The sequence below is a fragment of the Mustela erminea genome, chromosome 12 (assembly GCF_009829155.1).
Source record: "Mustela erminea isolate mMusErm1 chromosome 12, mMusErm1.Pri, whole genome shotgun sequence".
Classification (NCBI taxonomy): domain Eukaryota; kingdom Metazoa; phylum Chordata; class Mammalia; order Carnivora; family Mustelidae; genus Mustela; species Mustela erminea.
In genome coordinates this window covers 93,211,352-93,231,197 of record NC_045625.1, presented here as the reverse complement: position 1 = coordinate 93,231,197, position 19,846 = coordinate 93,211,352, and the positions used below count along the sequence as shown (strand labels likewise).

The 19,846-nt window shown below is 40.2% G+C and overlaps 1 protein-coding gene across 3 annotated transcripts in view; it reads right to left on the bottom strand.

Moving 5' to 3' along the window:
* The window catches only part of LOC116570531 (contactin-associated protein-like 3), a 163,156-nt gene that overhangs the window by 8,665 nt on the left and 134,645 nt on the right, over positions 1-19,846 (bottom strand). For all 3 annotated transcript variants that reach the window (XM_032307716.1, XM_032307718.1, XM_032307719.1), the window contains 6 exons: positions 13,950-14,120; positions 12,817-13,035; positions 10,659-10,898; positions 9,864-10,094; positions 8,514-8,647; positions 7,637-7,724 (listed from right to left, as the gene is read on the bottom strand). In XM_032307716.1, coding sequence (XP_032163607.1) covers positions 7,637-7,724; positions 8,514-8,647; positions 9,864-10,094; positions 10,659-10,898; positions 12,817-13,035; positions 13,950-14,120 — 1,083 coding nt within the window. The remainder of the gene's footprint in view (positions 1-7,636; positions 7,725-8,513; positions 8,648-9,863; positions 10,095-10,658; positions 10,899-12,816; positions 13,036-13,949; positions 14,121-19,846) is intronic.

Sequence of the window (19,846 nt, the reverse complement as noted above, 5' to 3'; positions counted from 1 at the left end):
CTTTGACTCAGGTCATGACCTAGGGGTCCTGGGATTGAGCCCCTTCATGCTCCCTGCTCTGCGGGGAGTCTGCTATTCCCTTTCCAACTGACCCCCCCCCCACACCCGCAGCCCTAAGGCACTCCTCTCTCCCTCAAGTTTAAAAAAAAAAAATTAAAAACAGAGTTCTTTAAAGGTCACATTTTTTTTTTTTGCATTCAGACAATATATATTCCATAAAGAAAGGTGTCCTTGCTTGAATATACTTAAGAGAATATCAAGAAGAACTAAAACAGGAAAACGCTGTGATAGTAACTAGGACTGCCACAACGCTTCAATACTAAAAACAAAAACAAAACACCACAGGCCAATTAAAATTCCCATCCACTGAGCAAAAAAAGGAACCAGACAACACTCGCTTTCCTGGTCAAAGTCTGACATGAGCACTACCAGGCTAGGGTCACAGAATCAATCCTGCGCAGATGTGTATCTTACTAATTAACTGGACTAACTTTGTGAAATTTATTTTAAAGATAAATTTTAAAATGTCTATAGGCAGTGCTATTATTCAAGAAAGGAACTCCGGTATCTCAATGTGGTTTTAATGTGAATCTCCCTGGTGGCTAGTGATGATGAATATTTTTTTCATATGTCTGTTAGCCATTTGTATGTCTTCATTGGAGAAGTGTCTGTTCATGTTTTCTGCCCATTTTTTGATATGATTATCTGTTTTGTGTGTGTGTTGAGCTTGAGAAGTTCTTTATAGATCTTGAATATCAGCCTTTTGTCTGTACTGTCATTTGCAAATATCTTCTCCCATTCCGTGGGTTGCCTCTTTGTTTTTTTGACTGTTTCCTTTGCTGTGCAAAAGCTTTTTATCTTGATGAAGTCCCAAAAGTTCATTTTCGCTTTTGTTTCCTTTGCCTTTGGAGACATGTCTTGAAAGAAGTTGCTGTGGCTGATATCGAAGAGGTTCCTGCCTCTGTTCTCCTCTAGGATTCTGATGGATTCCTGTCTCACATTGAGGTCTTTTATCCATTTCGAGTTTATCTTTGTGTACGGTGTAAGAGAATGGTCGAGTTTCATTCTTCTACATATAGCTGTCCAATTTTCCCAGCACCAGTTAGAATGGCCAAAATTAGCAAGACAGGAAACAATGTGTGTTGGAGAGGATGTGGAGAAAGGGGAACCCTCTACACTGTTGGTGGGAATGCAGCTTGGTGCAGCCACTTTGGAGAATAATATGGAGATTCCTTAAGAAATTAAAAATAGAGGGGCGCCTGGGTGGCTCAGTGGGTTAAGCCTCTGCTTTCAGCTCAGGTCATGATCTCAGGGTCCTGGGATCGAGCCCCGCATCGGGCTCTCTGCTCAGCTGGGAGCCTGCTTCCCCCCCCATCTGCTTCTCTGCCTACTTGTGATCTCTGTCAAAATAAATAAATAAAATCTTAAAAAAAAAAGAAATTAAAAATAGAGATCCCCTATGACCCTGCAATTACACTACTGGGTATTTGCCCCAGAGATACAGATGTAGTGAAAAGAAGGGCCATCTGTACCCCAATGTTCATAGCAGCAATGGCCAGGGTCGCCAAACTGTGGAAAGAACCAAGATGCCCTTCTATAGATGAATGGATAAGGAAAATGTGGTCCATATACACTATGGAGTATTATGCCTCCATCAGAAAGGATGAATACCCAACTTTTATAGCAACATGGACAGGACTGGAGGAGATTATGCTGAGTGAAATAAGTCAAGCAGAGAGAGTCAATTATCCTATGATTTCACTTATTGTGGAACATAAGAAATAACATGGAGGACATGGGGAGATGGAGAGGAGAAGGGAGTTAGGGAAATTGGAAGGGGAGAGGAACCATGAGACACTATGGACTCTAAAAAACAATCTGAGGAGTTTGAATGGCTGGGGGTGGGAGTTTGGTTGTGCCCGGTGGTGGGTATTATGGAGGGTACGTATTGCATGGAGCACTGGCTGTGGTGCATAATAATGAATTCTGGTACACTGAAAAGAAATAAAAAATAAATAAAATGTTACTAGTCAAAAAAAATTTCTTATGAGATGCACGACTTGCGAATGTTTATTTTCATTTTGTGGATTGCCTTTTTACTTTTTTAGTAGTGTCTTTTGAATTACTAAGGTTCTAATTTTAAGGAAGTCTGACTTATCTGTTTTCCTATTTCTGCTTGCACTTTTAAGAAACGATGATCTAACCCAAGGCTTTTGAGAAACCTTCTCTAAGAAACCCATGCCTAACCCAAGGTAACAAAAATGTACAACCATCATTTGGTCTAAGAGTTTTATAAATGTAGCTCCTACCTGGAGGAGTATCATTCATTTTGAGTTAATTTTTCTAAATGGTGTGAGGTAGGGTCAACGTTGCTTTTTTAACCTGTTGGCTCTGTCCCATTTGTTCAAGACACTAGTCTTCAGCTCCACTGGATGGGCATGGCAACTATGTCTAATGTCAACTGACGATAAATAGTTTGACTTCTTGACTCTCAGTCTACTCTCTTGGTCAATATGTTTGTCCTTATACCAACAGCACACAGTTTTGACACTATGGCTTTGTACCAAGTCTTAAAATCCAGGCAAGAACTCCAGCTTCACTCTTCTTTTCAAGATGGTTTCTGCCAATTGGAGTCCCTCACATTTCCATATGCATTTGGGATCGACTTGCCACTTGGACTTGGATCGGAACTGTATTGAACCTGTAGATCAATTTGGGGAGCACCACCATCTTAGCAACGTTAACAATTCCAGTCCACAAACATGATGTCTTTCCATTTGTGTAAATCTTCCATAATTCCTTCCGGCAGTGCTTCATAGTTTCCAGCGTATGTGTCTCACACCTCTTCTGTTCAAGTTATTCCAAGGTATTTTATTCTTTCTGATGCTACTTTAAGTGGGATTTACATTTCTGTCTTCATTTCATTTTTGTATTATTCATTGCTAGTATAAAAATACAATAAATTTCTATATGTTGATCTTATATACTTGCTCAAACTGTGTACTAGCTCCATTAGCTTTTTTCATGGATTCCTTACAAGATCACATTCTCTAAAATTAGAGATAGTTTTACTTCTTCATTTTTATTCTGGATACTTTTTACTCTTTTTTTTTTCTTGCCTTGTAGTCCTCACTCAAACCTATACTACAATCTTGAAGGAAGACATTGAGAGTAGACATCCTTATCTTATTCCTGATCTTAGGGAAAGATTTCCATTATTTTCCATTAAGTGTGATGTCAGACATGGAGTTTTAGTAGCTGTCTTTTTTCACACAAGGAGGTTTCTTTCTATTCCTACTTTGTTTTTTGGTTTTATTTTTTTATGAAAGCACAGTGGATATTTTTCAAATGCTTTTTCTGTGTCTATTGAGGTAACCATGTGGCTTTTGTCCTTTATTCTATTAATATGCTGTATTATGTTGATTGTTTTTATCTGTTGACCCAACCTTAAATTCCTAGAATAATTCTTATCTGGTCATGTATAACAATTTGCTTATGTTACTGAATTAGATTTTACTGGATTAGATTTGTTAATATTTTGTTGAGGATCTTTGCATTTGTATTCATATTGCTAAAATTATATAAAATCTTTGTGTCTTCCACCCTATGACTTTCCTCCCAAATGAGAGAAATTCTTAGGCAGAGCACAAGAAAGACAAAACATATGTCACAGAAGTCAATGGTGTTTTTAATATCCAAACTGCAGTCTGTCCATGAAGGCATCAGTGAGTAACCTCCACATTATTTATAACCCAATTCTCATATATGGAGTTCCATTTCAACACAAGATCCTTCAGTGGGTTTCTTATCCCCACTAAGGGTTATCTGCATGACTGTACTGACTTGAACTACATTCAACCTATTGTACTCTTTCCCAGGAGGAAAGAGAAAGGCACATCTTTATTCTGCACCCTTCAAAGCAGATTTTCATTTTGATATTTTGGGGATCTTTGGTGTTGTTGCTCTTTAATGCACAAAAGACAAAATCCTCAGAATACCATTTACACAAAAGTCTTTAGAGAGATAAAGCTTAGTGAAAATATCAGGGCACCTTACTGGGTTGTTTTAAAGCTCTCATACTTCAGGGTTACAGGCCACATCCGGGTTAAGACTAGACAGAAAATTAGAAATGTAATGATCTGCACTTAAACTAGGATTTTACTAAAATTATATTATAGTAACCAGGAGCACTTGACCTGAGCAGTTGTCGTTAATAAGACCACTGAAGAGCGGAAAGAGCAAGAGCAGCCTGTTAATCTAGAAGATGACCCTGAACCACTCCTCCCAGCGTGTAGTAGGGTAAATAATAATGATGATAAAGGAGATCCGTCATGAACACTCCTTTATTCTTCATGTTCCTATTGTACTGACAGCGCTTTTAGGGCAGGTACAGTATGTCTTGTTTCTAGGATTCAGAATGCCCAGGGAAGTACAAGTGCACATCAGGGACCCCCAGAGCTTTTTTTACTGAATGGACAGGTTGTTGAGTCAAAGGAGCTCACCAAAACAAGTGGAGGACAGCCTGCCATAGCTCAGGACAACTGTATTTGGAAAATAAACGGCTCTTCACTATCCAGTCTGTTGGTCTATTTTACTGCAAGTTTATGAAAGGAAGCTCAGCTTCTATCTCCCAAATCTGAACACAAAATAGTCATCTTCTCATAGTTACTAACTGCTAAGTAGAAGTTATCCTGAAATAAAGTTACCCAAACATGAAAAGTGTTATTAGCCTTTGATCAAGATGCATACCTGTAGGTACAGATGAAATGAATATTTATAATTTTATTAGACTCAGTTGCTTCAGGCAATAAACTCATTGCTGAAATTCAACTTCAATTTCTACAGCCTGAGAGAGATGCTTTTTGACTAGACCATTCTTGAATAGAAACATTAACATCTTCGATTCCATGCTACTGCTCTCTACATATGAACTTCCAGAAAAATAAAAATGTATATGATAAAATGTATTATTCTCCTTTTTTATTAAATGATTCCCTTTATATAAGGCAGTTTAGTTATTAAATCAGTTTCCATAATCCATGACATATCCTTTTACAGATAATACATTCAAAGCTAAATTGTCTTTAAAAATGGTTGTCAATTTCACACTTTCTGCTGGCAACTTCCTACCTTGTGCCACAGTCACCTCTGAACCTGCCTCATCTCTCCTGTCAGAGCTGGAGTCACTGAGGGCAAGTGGTTAGTTGTGTGTGGTGTGTTCCTTTTGTTCCTTGACCCTATCTGTCCTCATGGCTGGGAAGAGTGCCCACAGATGCCTGCTCCAGCAACAAAGGAGGGATGACTCTGCTGGGGGCAGGCAAGGCCATCCCTGCACTCACAGACCTCACCTGCACGTAAGTAAGCTGAGCTCTGAGGCTTGCACATCCCTAAGATGATCTACTCCTCACTCTGTTCAAGCCATGAATGGTAACTGTCAGGCCAGAGAGTGGAGCTCAGCAGCACATAAAAAGGGAGCAAATTCTTTTCCATTTGGGTATTAAAAATTCTTTTCCACTTGGATTGTATAAAAAATTATAGTCTTCAGCTGACAGCTGAGGATGGGGTTCCATCCCACTGTTCTGCGAAACTCAACATGGGCTCTGACTTTTTAGGAACTTCATAACCTCCTCCCACTAACTGTATACTGTTATTCTCATGGGTCAAAGCCAGAGGAGAACCTTATTTCTTTCCATTGTTTACCCAGTTCTTGTGGTCTTTCTATACTATGTCACTGTTTTTGTTTTGTTTGGTTTTGTTTGGTTTTGGTTTTGGTTTTTAAATTTATTTGACAGAGAGAGAACAGTGGGAGACGGAACACAACCAGGGGTGTAGGAGAGGGAGAAGCAGGCTTCCCACTGAGCAGGGAGTCTGATGTGGGGCTCCATCCCAGGATCATGACCTGAACCGAAGGCAGATGCTTAACGACTAACCTCCCAGGCAAACCTCCCACCACCCCCTTTTTTGCCACTGTTCTAAATAGAATAATAATAATAAAAATAAAAACTTACTGGGTGTTGTATCTAACTGATGAATCACTAAATTCTACACCTGAAATTAGTATTACACTGTATGTCAGCCAACTAGAATTTAAATAAAAACTTTAAAAAATTTACTCATATCACAAAAACATGGATGTCCAGAAACACCTAGAAAACACACCTGAAGTCACACATTAGAGACTAAGCTATTCCCCTCCCTCTCCCATGGGCTGTATGAACAACAGACTTCTCCCAGTGCTCAAGGGGAACAACTGTGCTCGTCTGCATTTCCACGGCAGCTGCTGGAGGCCCACTCTGCACGTGTAGAGGGGGCAGGAATGGCGGCCACACCAAAGCCTTTCTGCCAACACATCATGGGCTCGATTCTTTATCCACCTTAAGGCACAGTTAGAAAGCAGGACCACCACTTCAGCATGAATTTGGTATCCGTTATATGATGCCAAGACTGTTTTCACAGCAAAGAACCCGGGGAACCTGCTTCACTGGCTTAACCTGCACCTGTAACTCCCAGGACCAACTCAGAGTTTCCCGTACCCTCTACCATCTAAACTATGAGCATCTGCATTTACCATTTACAAGGGCACACTGCGATTTTCCCCATTTCCTCTGAAAAATAAGAACTCATAATTTTATTGCCCATCATCTTTTAGAAAAATGTCACCTTTTTAACAGTTACTATGCTTCTCACCCTATTTTGAACATGTGCTCGTGGGCTGTCTTTAAATCTCCAGCATCTGTAGGATGTTTTATGTGTCGGGGATGGAAGAAATGATCCAAGAATCAAGGTACAAATGGCTGGAAAGGTAGTAAAGAGTCCAAGAATTATCTCGGACCGAACACAGCCAGATGAGTGTCACGTACCAGAGCAGGAATTCTACTCAAGACTACAAGAGGATTTCTCCCAAATAACTTTAAATATCGACAGCACATACAGTCTACAATATAAACAATCAAAAGGAAAAAAATACCTTTCAAACTTTATTTGTATTTCAATTAATTCTTTGTGACAAGGGGGAAAACAAAGGTATAAACAATTTGATGCTTAAGTAGTCTGGTATGCTTTTACTCTGCTACTTTTATGAAGAATAACTCACAGCCCTAAAGGGTATGGGGGGTCTTCAGATCCTGACCTTCCAGGGATAGCTGGGAGCACTGAACACATCTAAGAGCAGGGCCCAGCCTACTGCCCAACATGTACTCACTTGCTTCAAAGAAAATGTAAGTCCTTTCTCCTTGTAAATGTAAATCTATATTTATCACTGGGTGATTTCTGCATTTGACTCCTGATTAATATACAATCTGTGAACATGACACCTGCTTTGATTTCGCCTTTCCTCAATTGTTATAAAAATACCAAGTTTCATTCAGCTTGATTGCCAAGTGAGAGGGCACGTGAGGAGACCCCTGACACTTCTCAGGGGTCACTGTGGCTCACCTAGCAGACAGCCCTCACTGGTGATTACAGGCACACTGGGACAAAAGGGCCACTTCTACCTTGATTGTCACTTGCTAGGAAACCGTGAATATGACAAGGAGCTTCTTTCAGCCTCATGAACCCTTCTCCTGTTTGCAACTTGACACTTCTGATCCATGTCGGGGTTTGGAGGAGTGGGGACGATGTTCTTTCTGACACTTACCTAAAATTGTCCCCAACATAAGGGATTTGACAGCATTGAATTCTGCCCCTGATGACAGGACGACTTGTCTCCTTGCACTCTGGTCAACCTATTAAATAGCAAACATCAAAATGGCGAGTAATTTTGGTGATGAGAGCATGGGGGTCTGAGGGAGACCAAGGAAAACAGTAAGAACGAGCCATACGTTCAGCTGTCACAAAGGTGAAATGGTTTCATAGCAATTGTTTTAATACCTTGGATTTCACACGACCCCATTGCCTATTCTTTTCCCTTTATTTGTCTTCATGGTTTAGGGATCTGTAATTGGTATGATCCACAAAGAATTGCAATAAGCTATTTCAAACCTTAAAGCTTTTACTTATTTCAAACAGAAATTAGTAACACAAGCCAAAAAAGTATTACTGGCACAGATTCAATATATAAAGGTTATTCTTCAAAACCTAGTGACAATGAATAATTGAAACACTGAAGCTTTTAAAAAATGTATTCCCACTTTAAGCAAAATCTTGCTTTTCCCCTTGTGTTAACATTTCTGCTGCTTTTGCTCTTTTGTAGTCAGATGGATATAGGCTCTCTTTCTCATCAGAATGTCTCCAGTAATCACTGGGAGAAACTGGGCAACATTCCCCTATGGAGGAGGACAGCTTGGCATTTTCACAGTCAAATATTAACAAGAACCACGTCAGCCTCTTGCTAAACAAACAAATGACTTTGCTGAAGCAAACACTTTGACTATGTTTTCTGTCCCCAGGACTTTCTGGGAAGACTGCTGAATGTGTATCTCTTTTACTAGGATTTATTCTCAAATCCTTGCTGGAGGTCATACAGTGAATGCCACAAGTTTGGTTACTCTTGCTGCTGTGAATCTACCCCTTACCTCCACAGAGACCACCACCTCTTCTCTGTGAATCGTCACCTGGTGAAGCCGCCCATCGGCGAAGTTTTTAAAACCAAAGTTAAAAACGTCAGGTTCTTGGTGCCTGTCCAGCTTATACCTGATCTGCAAACTTCCTAAACAAGCCAAAAAAATGACATTTTTAACTAAAATGGAATTTTATAAAAACCATCAATACAGGTTATAAAGCACACTTTGTTTTTGTTTATTTCCTATAATTTGAATTTATTGAGCATTTGCTTAAGGACACCGAGAGTCTCTATTCCTGGAAGAGTGATCATTTATGTGCTCTTCCAGGGCTGAATTCAGAATCCGATTGCACTATTTGAAAAGTCAAGCCCAAATGGTCTTTTCCCAAGTTCTTCCATTTTCCTTAACAAAAGGAAAAAATTCTAAGTTAAGCATATGGGAACTCGGAGCTAGGCTCAAAGTTAATTATTCATGTGGTATTCAAAGCATTTAATGGTAAAACCTCAAGCAATATTGCATTAACATTCAGTCTCTATAAGCATCACTTCTTTTAATGTGACTTATTTTAATGCATTTTAATGTATTGCTGGCATTTGCATAATGAATTTTTTTTGCACAACTAGAATTTTTTCCCTAATGTTTCTGCCATAACCAAGAAACAGAAGAAAGACCAATGATTTGCTATGACATCTAAATCTCCTGATGTCCTTCACAGGGATGCCCACTGCCCCATGACCTCATACTGCCTGGAGCAGATCTTCCAGAAAGTAGGTCTCTGCCCTTTCGCTCTGTGAAGCAAGGTTACAGCTTGGGCTAATGCTCCATCTGCAACAGTCTTGGAAAGACTCGGTGGCCATGAGTTGGGTACCTCTCATCCCACTTCTCTTCATATGTAGATATTGCCATGAATGGCTTCCCAGCCACCAATGAGTAAAGAACAATCCTATTCATGTGATGCATAGAAATAGTGGATTTTAGATAGTTTAATATATTTCTTTACTTTGCTAAGAAGGAGGAGGAAATATTTTCCATGTACAAAGTGAACTATCTTGTTTCAAAGTGAATTGCAGAACTAATTTATTCACATACAGAAGGAAAGACTTCCCAGAATAGCAAGAAGCCTAGAGGCACATCAAATACCTAAAATGATCAAACTTGCATGGGGAAAATGTATCTTAAATGTAATCATGGAAATGTGAACTTTAGTGATAAACATTTGAGGGTTATCATGAACAAGTGTAACAAGCATGGCAAGCCATGCAATTGTGTTTCCTTTTCGTAGTTAAACACCTAAAGGGTCCCCCTCATTGTGGTCCTTATTTTTTAATTCAGCCTCCTCGTTCTTACAGACTCAACACTCACCATTGGGGGCGAGGATCACAGACAGGTACTCCTCGTAGAAGGAGCTCACGTAGAGGAGTAAGCTGGGCATCCCTGTGGTCCGGAAGCTCAGTGTGGCCACTTCTCCAGCCAGTGTCAGACCCTCATGAAGTAAAGCTGCAAAGGAGCTTGAGTTCTTGCTGGAAGTGTAGTTAGAATGTTCCTGAAAGTCGTAGATAACGGACGAACCAGTTCCAAAATACGCAGAAATTTCTGGAATGACACTCATTTTTGTTATGTTAGCACAAAGTCAAGGCGAGGCTCTTTTCTACATGTATTTACACACTATCTCTAACCCCTAGTCTTTCAAGAGAGAACATAAGAATGTCACGCTTTGTTGTTGTTGTTTTTTTAATTCAGAAATATTTCTGATTAAAAAGGTAATCAAGTATGGATAAAAAGACAACTTATCCCTGTATATATTCACATGACATCAAACCAAGTAACAGTATTTTATTATGGCCCACAAAATGTTTCATCTCAGAGTTACACAGCATTAAATGCCGAGTGTAAACATACACTTAGAGTTATTGTCTGTCTCAGTGTTGCGTGAATGATTCTGAATCCAACAGAAGTCATCACCAGCTTCTCAAGAACAGAATCATAAATGGGCAAATTTGGGAGAGAAACAACTCGTTTAGCTGATCACAGAGTACTGCCTTATCCTTTCATAGAGAAAAGGTAAAATGCCAGAAACACGAGGCAAACAGCCAAATGGGGTGCCTCCCTCCCCCCATCCTGCTCCAGAACTTGTCTCCTGCTCAGGGAGACACTCACCGCTCTCGCAGAATGGCCCGTCATATGCAGAGAAGGCACAGTCGCAGATGATGCCCCTGGGTCTCTCCCTACATCTCCCTCCATTGCGGCACAGGTGTCCATAGCTACTGCAGTGTCCTGGGCAGCCTGGGTCCACGCCTGGTGTCATTGTGGCCCTTTCTTCCAGGTCCAGGGCCAACCCGTTCAACCGCAGCGACCGAATGCACCCCAGGAAGCCTCTCTGTCTGGTGGCCGTCCCGCCTACAAGGAAAACAACTACAGCTATGCCCTGGGGGTCTCAGTGGCATTTCCACCCCAGGTCCAACTGCGGGCTGACTGATCACGTCAGAAAAGGGACCCACCAGAAGCTTTACAAACACATGCAATTTTGAAAACCTAGGCTGTGATCTCATACTAAGAATCATCAAACAATATCGAGTAAACCACAGATGGAAATATTTTTGAAGTTGAGCTTCGTAAATATTTATTCTAAAAAGTACTTCTTCAAGTTCTATTTAGAAAGATTTGTACATTTTTAAGTCGGTTCCTTCATTAAAAAAAAAAAAAGACCATCTCTCCTTTTTAAAGTTTAAGTGTATAAACTGTGATGGGCACAATAAAATTAGATAGTTGAAAATCTTTGCAATATAATATATATTACAAATTTGTAACATGCAAATACATATACATTGTATAGGGTTAATATGTAATATACATTATAATTTGTATATGCATTGATCATATATATTTTGTTACATATTTATTATATACTTGTTATATATAATATAATACATATATTATATATAATAACAAATTATATATGTAATACCATCCTTTCTTAGAAATGCTTCCATTAACAATGCCATTAAAAAGGAATTGAGGAGCAGGCAAAGAAAGAAATTAGGGTAACATTAAAACCCAGGCTCAGGGCACCTGGGTGGCTCAGTGGGTTAAGCCTCTGCCTTCAGCTCAGGTCATGATCCCAGAATCCGGGGACTGAGCCCCGCATCAGGCTCTCTGCTCAGCAGGGGGCCTGCTTTCTGTCCCCCTCTGCCTGCCTCTCTGCCTACTTGTGATTTCTCTCTCTCTCTCTCTGTGTCAAATAAATAAATAAAATATTAAAATAATAATAATAATACCCAGGCTCAAGCCTGCCTCGCTCCAGCCTGCTGGCTCTGAGGTCAGGAGGGTAACAGTCACAGAACACTGAGTAGCTCTCTCTATCATGCCTACACGAGCCTAATCTCCAGTCTGGGGGCCTTGGAGTTTTCTGTGTCATGGGTTGTACACACACACACACACACACACACCTCCCTGCATAGCACAGCCCCCAGAAGCTGTAGGTGTCCTCTGGCAAAGCAGACTGCAGGCTAATCTGTGATTTAGATTAGTTCCTAATTGGACAAGCTCCTTATTTACTTGAAAACACATGAGAAATGACGAAGGAAGTGCTACCTCGTTGATTTGCTTGCTTTCCAAATTAAAGTAGAGTTGTCTGAAAAGTAACGTAGCAAAACTTACCTCTCCCTTTGAGAAAAAGAAAAAAAGTCTTAAAAAAAGTAAGCGAGTACATGAAAAGGAAGACTTCTACTACCCAGAGCTTTCATCCCTGAAGCACCAGCAGCAAGAATGGAACCAGACTGGTTCTGAACCTGGTGTCTGCAAGGAGGCTGACACAGCCACGTGAGTCCTCCTGCAGTCTGTGTTAGAGGGGACACGGGAGAACTCGGGCACAGTCACATGTCAGATTCCCTGACTGCACTGAGAGATTGAAGCCGGGAGTTCTGGATGAAATTTGCTAACCGTTTTATAAATAGCATTGATAAGAAGTCACTAAAGCAAACACAGGTCATCAATACTGTTGAGGTCCAGCCTGGGAATCCACCCACTGGGGACCGGGTTTCTCTTCTATTTCAGTTTCTAGACTACATCACTCACTCTCTCTGGACCTCCATTATCTCATCCATGACCTGGGAAATCTATGGAAACCATGATCCTGAACAACACCCTATGGAAACTGTATTAACAATCATCTGAGGAAAGAGAGCCCGACTCTTGCTGGACCTCTCGGTCCATGGTGCCAACAGGAGCCGCGTGCACCTGCTGCCATCATGGCTGGATGGCTCGACTCTTCTCTGTGTCCACCAGCGCAGCCCAGCCAGAGGGCAGCCACACTCACCCACAAAGAGCTGGCTGTTGAGCTGCAGGCGGGCATGGCCGTCCGCGGGCGCAGCTTGGGTCTTGCTGGGGAGCTGGTCCACTTGAAGGGTCGCCTCCTTCACGTTCCTCTCAGCCCTCACGTGGTGCCACCGGTTGTCGTTAAAGGGAGTGGGAGACCGCACGGTGACCTCACATCGCCCGTTCCCCACATCGAAGGAAAAGGTCACTTCTGTAGGAGCTGCAAACACAGAGAGGAGAGTAGCTCGGTTCATTCCGCAGGGAGGAAATTCGGTCTCGAGAGACAGGAGGTCAGCGGCACGACACGCTCGTTATGAAAGCGGACGGTGACACTGCTGCCGACCAGTGTCACTCTGAGCTGGTGAGGAGGGCAACAGAAATGTGTGTCCTGGGGCAAGAAAAACAAAGCTGTTTTACCCGATTCCTCATCAGAGAATGCTCATCTTGCTAAACCTTAAGGAGTAGAGACCTTTCCCCACCGGAGGGAAACTGGCCTGTGACCTGCCTTCTTATATATCAGCGGATTTATTTCAAGGTGGGTGGAATTCTCATGTACTTCATTTAAAAAGCCCTCCGTGAAATTTTGAAATAAGGAACCGAGCCTTGCATACATGCATGAATGATGTGGCAAGTCGATTACATGAAATGATTCTGCAATTTAGGGAGTAGTTATCGGATGAGTTTGGTTTAATAGATCCTACTGCACACACAGTTAGGGCAGCACAGAACTGGGCAGACTGCTGTGTGTTTTGTGAATCACTGTTTTCCTCTCTATTAAAAATAAGGATTTAAAATAATGGAGCTTTAGGCGCTCCTGGGTGGTATGGTTGGTTAAGCGTCTGACTATTGGTGTGAGCTCAGGTTGTGATCTCAGAGTCATGAGATCAAGCCCTGCACTGGGCTCCACGCTCAGTGTAGAGTCTGCTTAAGACTCTGTCTGCCTCTTCCCCGCTCCCAACCCTGCTCTCTCTCTCTCAAATAAATAAATCTTTTTTTAAAAGTTATTAGAATTTTAGTATGTACTAAAGGAATACAAGTTATGAAGAAAGCATAGCAGTACTTTGGGAATTAGGTTCCCAGAAGGGTTACTGCTATATACTGAGGCCTGGTGGCTTTGCCCAAGGAGTGACGCACCGTGCAGCTCTAGCCTGATGAAGTCTGTGATCCCCAGGTTCTCTATAAACACCCCAGAAGGTGCTGTCGTCTTAAAAAAGAAAGACACATCAGCACTGAGCTCTCCACGGAACGTAGGGAAGTGAAGGTATGAGGTCTCAGTGTTGAAGGAAGCGGAATTCCAAAATGAATCTGTGTCCAAAAAAAAAAAAAAAAAGATAGTGACAATAGCAAGGATACAGAATAACAACCATATTTTGTATTTCTAGCAATTTTTTTTACCATTATTACCTTTTTTTACCATTATTATCATTATTAAATGCACTCATTATCTATGCAAGCCTTCACTTGGGGGTTCTTCCAAACATACAGCCACAATGTGAATATCCAGATACTGACTGTTTCAAGGATTAAGATGGGCAAGACTGCAACTGAGTGGACAGATAATCACTGGAAATACCCTGCATTTTTTAGAAGACGATATCATTTATAGATTACCATTAAGTCAAATTGACTTTGGGGGGACGTACAGTTAGAGGAACTTTAATACACGCATAGGGTTGTATAACCACCACCAAAATCAGGATAAAGGACAGCTCCATCTCCCCTCCTCCCTCGGGCTGTTCTTACAGTCACACCCTCCTCTGCCCATGAGCCCTGGTCTTTGTGATCTACAGTTGTGCCTTTTCCAAGTGTCATATAAACAGAGTCACACTGTAGGTAACTTTCTGAGACTGGCTTCTCTCAGTGGAAAGCCTTTGAGATGCATTCATTTTGCCACGACTTGTTGCTGCTCTATCATCCTTCATCATGTGGATCGGGCCACCATTTCTTTGTCACTGGAGAACGTCAGTGTGGCTTCCAGCTTCGGTCATTCACAAACAGAGCTGCTCTAAACATGTCTGCCAATCACATGTGTTTTCTTTCTTGCTTTCCAACCTAGATGACCTTCCTTCCTTCCTTGGTTGCTGCACTGGCTAGGATGTCCAGTGCGACTGAAGTCACAGAACAGAAGCGGTGAGATTGAATATCCTTATCTCGTGCCCACTCCTGCAGGGAAAGGATTCAGTTTTTCACCAGTAACCATGCTGCCAGCTGTTCTGTATATAGATAATCTTTATTAGGATAAAGAAGTTCCCTGTTATTCATAGTTTGCTAAGAATTTTATTGTGAGTCATATCTGATATGAATATATCATGTTAGTTCGTGATATAATCATAGTAATTCAAATGATTGTGTTCATATCAATTGATGCAAAAAAAGCATCTGGTGTGATTGTTCTTCTTTAAACTGTTAATATGGTAGATGACATTGATTGATTTCCAAATATGGTCAACCCTTGAACAACAAGGGGGTTGGGGCACTGACCTTTGCACAGTTGGACATTCACATGTAACTCTGGACCCTCCAAAAACTTAACTACTAATAGCCTAATGAACAGGTTGACTGGACACCTTACCAAGAAGCATCAACATTTGATTAACACACACTTTGCATGTTATAGTATTATATACTGTATTCTTACAATACAGTGAGCTGGAGAAAACAAAATATTATTAAGTAAATCATAAGGAAGAGAAAACACATTTATAGGATGGTACTGTATTTTGTGAAAAAAAAAAAGATCTGCACATAAGTGGACCTGCCTAGTTCAGACCCATGTTGTTCCAGGGTCAGCTGCACTCAGTCAGCCTTGTGTCCTGGGGTAAACTCCAGTTGGCGATGATGTATTATTCTTTAAATGTTCCTGGATTTTTTGCTAATGTAGTTGAGGATTTTTGTATATGTGTCTGTGATGATGCTGTCTATAGTTATCTCTGTCTTAATTTTTTTTTTTTTTTTGCATTTTCTTTGTCTACTTTGGGTACCGGGGCAATGTTGGGCCCTCATAAAATGTTGGAAAGAATTTCCTCTGCTATTTGCTGAAAGAGATTGTGTAAACATGGTGTTATTTCTTCTTTGGTGGAACTCACCAATGAAGTCATCTCTGACTGGATTCAATTCTATCAATACTTCTAGGTCCCTACTAGTTGTTCAATTTATCTTGAGTGAGTTTTAGTAGTTAGTGGTTCTCAAGGAATTATTCTGTTTCACCTACATTGGAGAACTGACATGTGTAGAGTTGTTTGTGGTATGCCATTATTATCCTATTGATGTCTATAGGGTCTGTAGTGATACTCCAACTTTCACTCCTCATGTTGGTAATATTTCTCTTCTCTCTAACAGTTTTGCTAGAGAGTTATCTATTTTATTGTTCTTTTCTAAATATTTTCTTTTTATAGATCTCTGTCTTTAACTGATTTCTCTTCTTATCTTTACTATTTCCTTCCTTCTGCTATTTTGAATTATTTTTTCTTCTTTTTCTAATTTCTTATGGTAAAAGCTTACATCAGAGTTGAGACCTTTTTCTTTCATAATACAAGCATTTAATACTATTACTGTCTCTCCAAGCACTGACATAACTGCCTCCCACCATTTTTGATATGTTGTATTTTCTTTTTTATTCAGATCAATATATTTTATAATGTCTGTTGAGACCTCCTTGACTCATTTAATATTTAGCAGTTTGGTGTTTAACTTCTAAGTGTTTGAAGACTTTCTCACTCTGTTCTTTGTTTCTAGCTTAGTTCATTCATGTCAGGGCATGTATTTTTGTGTGATTTATTTGATATGTGCTCAAGTTTGTTTTGTGACACAGAATACGGTGTATCCATGTGCATTTTAGAATAATGTGTATTTTACTGTTGGTAGGGTGCTCCATAAATGTCAATTAAATTCTGTTGCTTTGTGGTGACATTAGGTTTTATGTACACTTTGCTTGTTTCCCCCTCATTAGTTCCAAAGATTAATGAGAGAGGAGTATAGGAATCTCTAATTATAATTATGATTTTGCCTACTTCCCTTTTGCATCCTGTCAGTTGTTGCTTTATGTATTTTGAAGCTTATTAAGATTCTTATGTCTTCTTAATTGCTTTTTGTATCTATTAATTTTCTATGCTTTCAAGCAAAAATTCTAATACAGAATCTCCAGCTTTCTTTCAGTTAGTGTTTGTGTAGGTAATCTTTCCTTACCCCACTTTTTAAACTTATGATATCATTATATTTGAAGTGAGTTTCTTGTACAATGTACATAATGGAATCATTATCATCTGTCCTTTAACTGGTTTATTTAGACCATTCATATTAAATATAAATGTTGACAAGTTTAATTTAGTTTTATCATTTTATTATTTTTTCCTGTTATTTTTTCCTTATGCTTTTTTGTTCTTCTCTATCTCCTTTGGGTTTAAACATTTTTTAGTATTCTGTTTTTGTTTGTCTGTAGCAGTTCCTTGGTTGGTTATTTTAGGAGTGACAATATATACACTTACCTTTTCAGAGTCTGCTCAGAATCTACATTTTAACCACTTGGACTCATATGTCAAAACCTGGCCAACAACTCTGTCAGTTTACTGCGTGCCCTTTATTTAATGCTGCCAAATGTATGCCATCTGTACAAATTAAGAGCTCCTTGAAATAATGTTGTATTTTTTGCTTTCAACCACAGGTATATTTAAAGTAACTCAACAGGAGAATAAGCTATTATATGTACCCTGATATTTACTATTTCTCATGCTGATTTTATACCCCTGAGGTCCCAAATTTCCTTCTGGTATCATTTCCCTTCTGAGTCTTCCTTTAGAAAATCTTTTGAAGTATCTCCTGGTAAGGAGTGCTTTTAGCTTTCCTTCATCTGAGAATTTCTTTATCTTCATCCCTGAAGGAGGTTTTTGCTGAATATGGAATTCCAGACTGACAATTCTTTACTTTTATCCCTTGAGAAATGTTTTGCCACTTCCTTCCTGGCTTCCGTATTTCTAATGAGAAAGTCACGGCCATTTGAGTAGGAGTTCACCTACAGATGATGCATTACTCTTCTCTCTGGTTGATTTTAAAACATTCTCCATTGCCTTTGTTTTCAGAGTTTGATAATGGTGTGTCTGGAGGTGAATTTGAGTTTATCCTGTTTCACGTTCATTCAACTTTTTGCCAAACTTGGACAATTTTCAGCCTTTTTTTTTTTTCCAATTTTTTTTTTTTTTTTCAGCACCACACTATTCTGGTCTGCTTCTGGATGTTCAATTACATGAATGTTAGATCTTTTGTTGTTGACTCGGAGTTCCCTGAGGCCCTGTTCATTTTTAGATTTTTTTCTTTCTTTTGATTAGATGAGTCATTCCCATCATTAAGGCCACTGACTGTCTCATCTCAGATCCACTATTTGGTCCACCCACGACATCTTTTTTTTTTTTAATTTTCAGCATAACAGTATTCCTTGTTTTTTGCACCACACCCAGTGCTCCATGCAGTCCCTGCCCTCTCTAATACCCACCACCTGGTTCCCCCAACCTCCCACCCCTTGCCCTTCAAGACCCTCAGATTGTTTTTCAGAGTCCATAGACTCTCATGGTTCACCTCCCCTTCCAATTTCCCCCAACTCCCTTCTCCTCTCTAACTCCCCATGTCCTCCATGCTATTTGTTATGCTCCACAAATAAGTGAAACCATATGATAATTGACTCTCTCTGCTTGACTTATTTCACTCAGCATAATCTCTTCCAGTCCCGTCCATGTTGCTACAAAAGTTGGGTATTCATCCTTTCTGATGTAGGCATAATACTCTATAGTGTATATGGACCACATCTTCCTTATCCATTCGTCTGTTGAAGGGCATCTTGGTTCTTTCCACAGTTTGGTGACCGTGGCCATTGCTGTTATAAACATTGGGGTACAGATGGCCCTTCTTTTCACTGCATCTGTATCTTTGGGGTAAATACCCAGTAGTGCAATTGCAGGGTCATAGGGAAGCTCTATTTTTAATTTCTTGAGGAATCTCCACACCGTTCTCCAAAGTGGCTGCACCAACTCACATTCCCACCAACACCCAGGACATGTTTTATTTCAGTTTCATATTTTTCAGTTCTCGAGTTTTCATTTAGCTCTTTGGATATCCTATTTCTTTGGTGAAATGTTCTTTTTTTCTATTTGCTACAAAAGTGTTTATGATCACTTGTTAGAGTTCTTATGTAATAGTTGCTTTAAACTCTTTATCAATTTATTCTAACCACTGTGTCACAATTGCATTAGTATCTGTTGACTATATTTTCCTAAGCCAGCTTAGATTTTTCAGATTCTTTGTGCTAAGTAATTTTGGATGACTTCCTAGCTATTTTAAATATTATATTAATAAATTCTGGGCTTTGTTTAAATATTGTGGAGCATGCTGATTACATTTGTACATGAATATTATGTATACATACATATATACACATATATACATATATACAAATCTTATTTTTTGTTTTGAATTTATTTAGGTTTTTTTGCAGGCACTTGGCCTAGTTAGGATCTGGCCACACATTGCAACCTGCCTTCTGTGGGCTGTCTCTAATGGCAGTCCAGGTTCCAAAGCCTTTGCAGCACGACTCAGCTCTGCCTCACTTGTGCACGACCCAGCACCAGCCTGGGTCTTGGGAGGTCAACTCTCCATTCAGTTCTCAACTTCTTGGGTCTACGGTTAGGACCAAATCCATGCATGTGTGGTTCCAAGGTGAGCCTCGGACTTCATGAACAGCATATAGCATGCTTTCCTGAATGGCTGCCTCCCGCTGCTCTTCCAGGTACTTCCTGGTCCCCTGGTCTCCCTTGTCAGTCACGGAACTGGAAAACAGGCTCTACTGAGACTGCTCTGTAATACTCTCCTATGCAACTGTACCTGGTCCGTTGCCAAGCAATGGGTGAGTGGAGGAAGAAAACAAAAATAAGAGGAGTGTTCCCATCATCTCTGAGCCACAGCTGCCCTATGCAGGGCAAAAGTCCCCTTCTGAAGTCCTGGCTCTTGTGCATTCCCTGTGCAGCTTTTGCTGCTATCATCATGGG